Here is a 12,014-nt window from a genome sequence, read left to right on the forward strand (position 1 = left end):
ACCGACAACTAACGACGAGTTTGTAATCAATAAAACTATAAAAGAATCGTAACACTCGTACATTTACTACGTATAGTATAATGTAAAATAATGTTCTAATACGTATTTTTATAATTATAAATACATCTTTGTTATATATGTGATATGTATTGTGAGTTTATATGATAAATGCGGGTTTCCAATTTCAATTTCGATACGACGATAAATATTAATATAATACGTTTATCATCACAAGTATAGTTATTTTAAATTGTTTGAACCACAGCGCCAGCGCAGTATTGATTTTAAACGTGATTTAAAATTAAATATTCGCGAAATTTACAAACGTAAAAAATGACTTAAAAAACGTCCATGTAAACACATAGAACGGTGTATTGCAGCGTATACTATAATATTTATGTATGCGGCAGTTAGTAGGACGAGAATATTCAAATCTTCTACTATATTATGTATATACATATATAAAAAACATTGAGCACAACCAAACCGCACAGGCACAGAAGTAATAAAACGCATTGGGATGTGAAGGACGTTGTTTCGATACGATATTCTGATAACAAAAAAAAAGTGTATACAATATAAATTATAAATAAATCACCATGTCGTAAATATTTTGCTGTCGAATATATTGTAATATATTTCCAATTCCCGAGTGGCTTATCTCGATAACTGCAACCTAAATTTGACGATAGTAGCAACCAAACGTTTATGAAGCAATCATACACGTTTAAATTAAAAATTATTTGTTTTGATTTTGTGGTGAAATTGTATGTATTCGATGTAGGTACTTCTTATAAGTTTTTAGTATATATAGACCATATATTTCTCACCGCGAAAATTATCCGTCAAATTGCGTCCACGACCGCGAGACTTTAAAATAATAATTTTAATATGTGACAAAAGTATATACGTCTCTTATACGACTCTTTATGTTTCAGACATGAACTCAAGTGATTCGTACAACATGGAAATGGCGTTCGGCCCAGGCGGCTTGTCGTCCGGCGCGGGCGGTAACGGCGGTCCCGGGTCCGGTCACCAGCGGACGAAACGCATGCGCACGTCGTTCAAGCACCACCAACTGCGCACCATGAAGTCGTACTTCCATCACAACCACAACCCCGACGCCAAGGATCTCAAACAACTCTCGCAAAAGACCGGCCTTCCCAAACGGGTGTTACAGGTAAATTTCGTTCATGATATAATATACCTAACGCCAATGGTGGGTTTCGCGTGTTCTGACAGAGTCGTGTATAAATACTACGCAAAACGAATATTTTTGTTTCGATTATCAGAATTGGATTAAAATGTTTTCGTTCCCGAACATATTGCTGTTATGATGCATTATATTATTGGCGCAGTTGTCTATTCCTATTAGCACGTGAATACGTTATGATTGCCACCTTCGTTGCCGCCGCCGACCATAGTTCTGAAATAGCTCGTCTCTATAATAGGATTTGATCATTTCCGTTGTAAGACGAAAATACCACTGCTGACACACGTGATTTTCGACGGGGGCAGGCGAATAATAACGATAAAAAAAAACTTATTAGGAAAGAGAAGAATATAAAAAAACGCGTCAAGATACAAGTGATTTATAATTTATTCATGTATATATTTCTTCTAAATGCATATAAATCGTCCTTGGGCAGTGTATACCACCACCGAATGAATAAAATACAAACAAAGTAGTAATAAAAAAAAACACACACACACACACACATAAAACAAAATAGTAACGCTTCAGGCCCCTCTCTTACCCTCCCTATTTACACGAGTTATTTATGCTCGGACGTCGTTTTCGCTTTCGGCGACCACCGTATTATAATGTGCGTATTATGTTATGGTGTACCACTATAATATATTATATATACGCCGTACGGGCCGCCGAAGTATTGACGATTTATGGGATTCGCGTGTTTAAATCCATTTGCAATTGTGGCCATTTCGTATACGTTATTCGTACCTATTATACACATAATATACTTATGTGTGCATGTGTATTATATATATGTACACTTAACTGTATGCTAGATGACAAACCATTTTTAAAAGAATCGCTTTTTGCGGCGAGTATTCGAATGATAACTTCTCTAGCGGCGAGAACATAATATATTATGTCTAATAAATGGTATATTTAATTCCTATATATTTATACATTTTCGAAAAAAATTTAGTCACCAAGAATATTTATTTTTATAATATCTAGCTGACTCTCGTTTATACAGTAATAAATGTCTAATTTACTGTACCTGTCTCATCTAAACAGTAAAAAAAAAAAAAACCAAAAAAAATCAATAGTAAAAATCTTATCGTGGTTTCTATATCACATATACATATTATTATATAAATACTACATATATATTAATACATATTATGAGCGTACCGTATAAACACATACCTAATATTATACGACCGCCATTGTAGAGTAAACACGTCATAAACCTTTATGTTTATTTCTCTTGTTTCCGACAGATCTTCATTTTATATCACTATAATATATGTATATACATATTATATAAATATGTATATAAGCATATATAAGCAGTGTTACACTACTACCGGTCAAATATTTTAATATATACAGAATACACAGTTTTTTTTCCATTAAACATTGAAATTGGTGATGAAGTTTATGTGATCCTCGTTTACATGTATATTTTTTATTGTGCATAAAAATAAAATAATGTGTTACCTGTGTAAAATCCGTATTTTTTTCGTTTCAAAAAATAATCATAATGATGAAGTTCACATTAATATAAATTTAAATTGATGTATATAGAAAAATATTAGGGGATATGTGATGTGTTTGTATAGGTATAAGTGCAATAAATCAAGCAGACATATTATATAATATAATTTTCGTATTTGGAATCCGACAAAACGTTATACGCACCACAGCCAAGTATTTCGATATACATATATATACACGGAGTATAATGTGTGTATATAGTGCAGCGCGTAATACTTATAGATTTTTAAACACCGACCGCAGACGAATATAATTATATGAACTTTGACAAATAACGCGTTTGACATCAGTAAAATGTACAGAGAGAATAATAATTGGTTCAGTTTCACAGGAGTTTTTAGCGCCGACGACAGATTTACCGACACACAAACTAGTCGGCGGCTGCATTTCAAAGATCCAAAAACTTTTTGGCCGTATCTTAAACGAGCGCATCACATCAATTTTTTGGCTGTTCGTAAATCAAAATTATAATAATTTTGCCACAAGACATACCTATATATACTTATGTGTATTATAATACATTTATACCTATACGACTGTACACGTCGATGTATCTGCCGTATATTTTTAACATTAAATATATAACCCTCAAAACAATATCGCCTTACCTATATACAATTATAGGTATTTATAATAAACGTGTATTTTAACACCGTTTTTTTAATATTATTGTTATTAATAATGCCACGTCTGTTACAATAATAGTATTATGTTTATATTGCGCGGATAAAGTGATGAAAGTTCAGTCTCGAAAAAAATCATTGTTTATCATTTATCCAATGATATTGTAATGTTTTGACGAAGGCATGTGTCATTGACGGATAAAAAATAGCCTTGCAAACGTGACTCTAATACACTGCTGCTGTTATAATATGTCCTTATAGTCGTTATACTATCATGCGTGTAATGTATATATATTTAGCGGTCTGCGGTCGAATTACACGTTTACCGCGTATACGTCATATTGTTTTATATATGTACGTATATATATATAATAAAGTATATATACACTTTGGTAAGACCGTATAAAACGGTATATTTTTTTCCCCGGGCCGACAAAGCGCTCTTTGCTTCTTCTTTGCCGCCCCGCTGCGGCCGCGCGCTGCAGACGAATTCGCATCGTATATAACGTTCTTCGTATATATAATACACACACACGCACACACACACATGTATATCATGTACAAAACGGGAGAGAAAAATATGAAATAAAAAAAACTTTCCCCTGACGGATGATGTTTATACACACACAAACAATGCATATAATAATAATATATATAATATACGCGTAACTGGTTTGCCAATGTATAATATACGTTCCGTGTACATAGAAAATGGCAGGTGCTTCGCCGCATTTTCTTCAGCAGTTCTGCGGTCGTGCTGTATATTATACAAACCCATCTCGTCCTCGGGGCGGTGGCAGTGGCGGGCGTAGGACGCGGCGACTATGGCCGCGGACGACGAAGGAGCAGAGGTGTACGCACAAACGACACACGAGCATAAATACATATAAACATGTAAAAAAAAAAAATAATAAAAAAGAAGATACGAAATATCCATTTATCAATACGTTGTTTGAAAACAATGAACAATTCAGCGGCGGCCATCCTCCCGTATACATATATATATATATATAATATACAAGCACCGTGGTCCGCCGCCACTATTCTCATAGAGCAGTAAACTGTATACGTATGGTGTGTGTGTGTGTGTGTGTGTGACTGAGAGAGAGAGAGAATGAGAAAGAGAGAGATAGACCGAGCGAAGAGTCGACATATTAATAGTGCAAACCCGTTTGATGGCCGTTTAACATTCTGTTCGCGTATCTGCCTTTATATACATATACTATACTATGTGTATTTTGCTATTTTTTCTCTATATATCGTCCGTATTCCGTATGTTATTTTTCTCGGCCGGGAATCGGTTTTTTTTTTTCGTTCTTTGCACACATCCCTTCTATTTATTATATGCCCGCGATGCCGTCTCTTCGCCGCCGCCGCCGCCGTGCAGCAATATGAGTTTTTTTCCTTTCGTTCGCGAAGACCATCACGGACGGCGGCATGTTTGCTGCAGTCGGCGGCGCTTTGATGATGGCCATCCGATTTCGCATGCTCTCGTAATTTGTCACAATTACCTGCCGGAGTCTGAGTTTTACACCGCGCGCAAACGGTAATGGCCGGCCGTCACCATTCCTAAAGGAGAACGAACGTTTTTCGCTCTGTTTCTCTTGTTTCTCTCTCTATCTCTTTTTATTTATCTGTATTTGAATTTTTACTGTTTTTCTTTTATTCCTTCCCCTGCCGCAGCGTAATACATTTATGTATGACTGACCTGCACTTCATATAATATACGTGTAATATAGATGATGATATACCATTATAATTTATTATACCAGTATTATTTAGGTAAAGTTATTAATCAAATCACTATATCCCCGTATACCGCTGATCCGAAATGGTATTCTAAGATTTTTGTTTAGTGTTCAATGGTGTTATAAATATCTATTTTTCAACTGAAGATATTATTGAATTTAACATCGTATTATTATGCGAGAAGTCACAGTAAAAAGTAAAATCTTAACTATTTTTCGCCCGCTTGTAGTATGCTTAAAATGCATTACGACTATAATATTATGTATATGCCCTATACTCGTGTTTACAATGTAGTATTAGGTTAGGTTATATTCCTATAAACTTATAGCACCTACATCCAATTTGATCGATTAAACCGGTTATTTATGTTGCAAATTAAATACATAATTATCAGTCGATTACGAATGTAGTGCAATTGAATGTGTACATTTGTATACGGGACGGGGTCATGATTGTATTTATGAGTTTTAATATCTGGGATTTTGTTTTCTTGTATTCAGTATAAAAACTATTGGCACGTCGTTTACACGCAGCTCAAAGTATGATAATTAAAAACAACAATTACAACATTGTTTAGTAATTAGTTTTGTCGGTATTTTATAATTCTACCCTCGAGATAAACACGCGGTGTAACAATTAGCGTATTACAGTAGCGGCGATCTATCTGCACGCCGTGGGAAATTTCCGAACATACAAATTGTCGCTTGCCGTTCATCAACAATGTTCTTCGCAGTGTTTGTACACGCATATAATCGTGGCGGCACACATACAGTAATTTTGCACGGATATTATATGTTATATAGATGCATATTTTTGGTTAAAAACAAAAAAAAGTACGTTATCGAGTGGTCGTGAATTTCTTTTGAAGAATTGCGATTTTCAGTGGAGTCGGCTCGATTAACCGAAATACGCGGTAAAGACGATTGTCGACAGCTTAAAGTGATATCAACATCGAGTTATACCGGATAAAACGGTCGAATTACATAATATCCAGATTTCTAAGATAATATTAGGTAGGTATCGAAGTCTCGCAGCGGTATTCGTCTACAAACCACGAGTAACTACACGTCGTCCGTCGCGTTTTACGTCTAAAATTTTAGAAATTTCCCGGTACTAAGCTCACATATAATTTTATGGTTATATGCGGTGACTGACTCTATCGCGCGTAATTGCGGGCGGTCGATATAAGAATACCAGATAAAAGGCACGCGACGGACGTCCTGCACGTATAGCTGCAACTCGGAGCTCAAGCATTTTATATTAAACATTCGGATGTAGGTATACCGCGGTAGGTGATGGTATACGCACCGTGACGCGGGACACGCCGCTATCACACGGTGCACCGCTGCGGCGGAGATAATAAATAAACGGACGGTCGCGTGGTATAGATATGCCCGGGAGATGCGCTATTTCCGTCCGCGCTCGACCGCCGCCGGAGCCCATGCCCAGGAGATGCTGCAAAGGGACCGCCGAGAGATGATATTTGGCCCCGGCAATTAGGCGTGTCGCGTTAAAACGGTCGACGGAAAAACGCGCATGGCGGCGTATGGTGTACGCATAATATGTATTATTATTATCTCGCGCGCGCTCGCGCCCGCGACACCGCCGCTGCGACAGCCGAAAAGGGTCCGCAGCGGCGCGTATGTTCCGCGTGACTACCGCAACGGCGTGGCAGCCGCCGCCGTTGAAATAAAGCTCCGTTAATTAGCGCGTGTGCGATCGACGGCCGTGACGGTTTTTATCACGCCCTATCTGCTCTTGTGTAAATATGTTTTATAATAATAATCATAATTATTATAATAATAATGATAATAATAATAGCCGTCATGTACAAGCCGCCCGCAACCGAAATAGATACGGTGTAGCCGCGACGTCTCTTCCCGGTCGCAAAGGTAACACGGCCGCCCAGTAGTACGAATATATGACGATAACGTGCAGAGGATGTTCGTCTAATTTGAAATTTAATGCTTGTACCCGGAAATATATTGTGTACCAAACACGATTAGCTGCGATGATACGGTCAGTCCAGTATCGGATTTAACGGATATACACCGGGCCCTTAATGCTCAGATTGTTTTAGAGGTCTAAGATTTACTTCCTAGGTCGTTCGACTACAGTAACCTAATAAATAACCAAGAATATTGAATAATGAGCTAAGAAAAAGTATTTAATAAGTCATTGTACCCTTTTATTTTAAACTGCCGTGGGCTCGGTTTTATCTTTATGTTTTATTTTCAAATCTTTCTTCGCTTTTATCGAATACAGAAAAAAATATGATACTTACTAATTCATCTAAACATTATATTATATTATATCAAAAATAATAATATTTACAATTTGTCTGTAGAAAAATATATTACCATCATTGTAAGGTTATCAAAAACCTATTTTTTTAACGGTAAACAACTTTGATGAACGTTAAAGCGAATCGTAAATGTAAAAGTAATAGATATTATAATAGATCGCCACTATATTATCCTTTTTTTAAGTGTTTTTCTAAAATGTTTATAGCAACTCTCGTTTTTATTCCGTATTTAAATTCTACGTGCCGCTATAAAGTTTCAATAGTTTTAGTTTGGGCTCTATACCATTTTCTATGTGGCTTACAGTAAAATACATACAATTTGTTAAAGTTTAGTACATTATTATTATAGGTAGGTACTACACTCTACTTTGTCAGAATAAGTTGTAGAAATTGGTTGATCCAGTATTATGGAGATAAGTGTTTTTCGATTTCGTTTTTCACAATATAATTTCACGTTATACATTTTCCAGTATAAATTGAAACGAACTCGTCAAAAAAAACTCAACCAACAATAAATAACTTGCATAAAAAGCATAGTATAAGTGTATACAGCATGACATATAATATACTAACTACCTCATATTGTAACAGCACATATTTTGTGTTCGCAGATAATAGCTAAATATAATAATATTACACAGTTAGTTTTTCTGTATAGGCGTATTAAATCAAATAAGATTAATAAGATACGAGTACCATTATGCATAAATACACATATATATATATATCACATACGCATAATATACTTAGTATATTTTCAGTTTCGCTTTGGCCATATTTTTCTACGCTATTATTGTTCGTACTTTCGTGGAGACAAAACATGATAAACAGATATACACACGTCACTTCTACTGTCCCGTGTCGACTTTTTTACCATAATCTGTTATTCCGTGTTGGTTAGAATAGGAATCGGATTTCCGTACACTTTAACTATGTTTAATATCCCACGCGTTTTTTTCGTGTGACGGCAGAGTTTTAAAAATATAATAACTGCTACCCGCCGACAACGAGACACTAATTACACAGCAACATTATTGCATACACACACACACACACTTCGTCAAGTTTTCTTATATTTCGACCCTATACGGCCGCCACTCTACTCCGGCCATTTTCTCCTTACCTTACAATCGGTTTTCTGTCCGGTATAGTACATATATTACAATCCTTGTGGCCGTTTTACGGGATTTTTCCTATACTTTCGTTCCACCGCGTGCGGAACACTCGCTCCTCCCAGCGAGATCTGTTGGCTTCAACCCAAGTACTCGATAAGATTGATGGGACTGCCGTGTAACCGACCGCGATGAACGTCAATTAATCTACAAACCGCCACAGCCGCCTCCGAAACAAAGGCTTTAGGTTGTTGTATATACACGAGTGTACGCCGCGTTTATTTTAAGTAGAACAGAGAAAAAAACTGAGCTACGAAAACAAATTGTCGTTTTTGACTGAAAACCGGCCGGTGATTAATCGTCGACCCCGTGCACTTTTGACGGTTATTATCCCGCTACAAACAGCAGTCTCGACTTTTGTAATATTACTATTACACACCCGCGGTGTGTTTATTTTCGTGTGCTCGAGCACTTGGAGCGTGTATAGAAATAAAAAAGCCGTCGATAATAATTTCGACACGGTTTAGTCGTGTCGATTGCCCAAGATGAGATGCATCCGGTGACGTGTAATACAGGAACCGCGTATATACTTTTCCGGTGTAATATAATTTGTAGGTACATATACTCTATACACTTATAGTTTTTATAAATATACGCGTTATTTCGTGCATACGCTTTTTGATGTTTATAAATACGTAGGTATGAATATAACAACTCTCACGGTATTGACGCGTTGATGAAATCATGGCGATTTTGTTCACAAGGCCACTTGCGCGCACTGTGCACATGTGTCACACCACAAAACGAAACGACGAGTAGTGTGACGTATATTCCAAACACAACATAATATATTTTTATAAAACAAATACATAATCGTTGTTATTACGTGTTTGTCAAAACGGCGCATAGTATCATATAATAGGTTTATTCCGTGCGGAATATTATTTTATCACCAACAATTACGCGTTGTTGGATTTTAGTCACAGCAGTCGTATAAAACTTACCGTTTAGGGGCTTGGAAAATAAATTGAATTAATTTTCTCACAAGTGGACAAAACTATTTATCGTCGTCGAGTGCACGCGATCGCGTGACTCGCTGTGTGTGTACATGTATTATTATGTCTACGCGCTGCGGGTTTTTAGGGTTTTTGCAATCGCGTTTATAGTTTTCACCACCATAGGTTTTAATGATTATACAGTATATTATGCATCACGTGCATATAATATACCAATCGTATACTTATGCATTACATTTGGTTTTGTTGCAGGTTTGGTTCCAAAACGCTCGAGCCAAGTACAGGCGGACGGCTACCAAACAAGACGGGGGTCTAGGATCGTTGGCGCCGCCGTCGATAAAACCGGACAAAAGCTGTTCGGAAAGCTCGACGGGCTCGACCGGCATCGAAGCGGTTATGTTCCACCAACAGCAGCAGCAGCAGCAACAACAACAGCAGCAACAACACCACGCTATGCAGATGAGCCCCAGGAGCTATTTGAGCACATCGTCACCGATGGAATGCGGGTCGTAGAGAACTATCGTAAAGAATATAGAATATTATCATCTGACGTTTCCTTTATCATAGTATATCATATTATTATACAGATGCATTATAGAATATTGTATGTAACTCACGTGTATATATATAGGGGGGGATTACAAATAAAGTAATATAATATTATTATAATTATATAAACGTCGGTGTTTATGAAAAAAAAAATATATATATATGAACAGCGGAAAGCCAGTTTTGTATACGTGCAATATTTTCAAAACATATATAAGTAATTTAAGTTGTTGTTTTTTTTTTTTTTTAATTAAATATTTATATTGTTGAAAGTATAACGGTTTGAAAAAAAATAATGAGAGAAAAAAAATACTATTAGTCTTTAGTAACGATGTTCGAGAGTAGTATATATGTATATGTATATATATATATAAAATACATATTTAATAAGCGTAACTTGTATAAATCGATGTTGTCCTTACTTCCCTTGTGTCTATACATATACTTTGTAAAACATGTACATTTCTCTTAAATAAAAAAAACATTGTGGTGACATTTTAATAATTTACAAAAATGTATCGTTATTTTTTCTTTGTCGAAAACGTCTATTCGGTCAAATGATCATTATACGAATGTGATATATGTTTCAATGATATTATATCGTTGTACTCGTCGAAGTATTTCATATTTATATATATATATATATATATATATATATATATATATATATATATAGACTATGCGTGTACATACAGTATGCCGCACAAATAGCGGTGTATATTATGTGGAGCGTCGTGGTGAAACGGGCAGACATACATCATTCATTCTCACAAACGCAGTACAGCGAACGATTTTCAGACGCGGAAATAAATAAACGCGCAGAGTCGTATATCACATTATTGTATCGGACGGACCAAACCGGCAGAGAGAAAAAAAACGTATTTATGACAAAAGGTTTTTCACGGCGTAGGTATATATTGTAGCACCTATACCGTCTATACGTGTCTATATATATATGTGTGTGTGTTGTAGTTGTCGTAAAAAAGAGAAGAAATGTCGCGCCGTCGTTGGCGAAACAAAACCTCGGGGAGAGAGAAAAAAAGAAGAAAATCTACTGGCGCACAAAGACCCCATGAAAAACTTAATACATATAATATAGCAACGCTGCAGACGTGTACGCGTGCGCACATCCTCAGCCGTCCGTATATATATATATGTGTGTGTGTGTGTGTACGACGCAGCCTCACGTTTTCCGCCCGTACAAACAACACACACTGCAGTGCATATACATTCTATGCAAATGTGGACCAACTGCAGCAACGGTCGGTCGGTCGGTCGGTGGCGCGTTCACGACCTCCGACTTCATACCCGGGGCGGCGGCGGTAGGTACACATCGGGACGCGTATATATATACGACTGCGATACACCTTCAACAATGGGAAATTCCTATACACGCACGCGGTTATATACGTGTGTGTGTACGTGTTCTCTCCTTACACACACACACACACACATATGACCGGAGAAAAAGATGAAAAAATAAAAAGAAGAGATCGAGTATAGTATTATATGTATATATCGCGTTTGTGACAACAACGAATGGCCGGCAGTCCCGTAGATGATATCCGCACACGATTATACGCATACAATACGCACGCCGCTGCAGTATATTTATACACGTATATGCGCGGCATTATAATATTCGTTATTGTTGTTTACGACCAGCAGAAGGGTCCCGGCGCAAGCGTTCGCCCGTGTGTGCGTGTGTGTGTGTGTGTGTGTGTGTGTGTCGCCATTGTTTTCCACTATTGTTATTATATAGGTACGTATATAGGTAATATGTACACACACACATATATATTTATGTTTATATATGTAAATACTGTACCGCTGTTCCCTTTCCACCGGCCCGTCACGCCGCCTCCCCGTGACGTCCATACTATTTCGTCGTTATTATATATTATTATATTT

At 36.8% G+C, this 12,014-nt stretch overlaps 1 protein-coding gene across 3 annotated transcripts in view; it reads left to right on the forward strand.

The window, feature by feature from the left end:
• Nucleotides 1-10,617, forward strand: part of LOC132922719 (protein apterous-like) — a 54,183-nt gene extending 43,566 nt beyond the window's left edge. For all 3 annotated transcript variants that reach the window (XM_060986382.1, XM_060986387.1, XM_060986394.1), the window contains 2 exons: nucleotides 939-1,180; nucleotides 9,807-10,617. In XM_060986382.1, coding sequence (XP_060842365.1) covers nucleotides 939-1,180; nucleotides 9,807-10,067 — 503 coding nt within the window. In that variant the 3' untranslated portion in view covers nucleotides 10,068-10,617. The remainder of the gene's footprint in view (nucleotides 1-938; nucleotides 1,181-9,806) is intronic.
• Nucleotides 10,618-12,014: the final 1,397 nt, after the last annotated feature.

This window comes from Rhopalosiphum padi, chromosome 1, assembly GCF_020882245.1.
Source record: "Rhopalosiphum padi isolate XX-2018 chromosome 1, ASM2088224v1, whole genome shotgun sequence".
In the NCBI taxonomy this organism is placed as follows: Eukaryota; Metazoa; Arthropoda; class Insecta; order Hemiptera; family Aphididae; genus Rhopalosiphum; species Rhopalosiphum padi.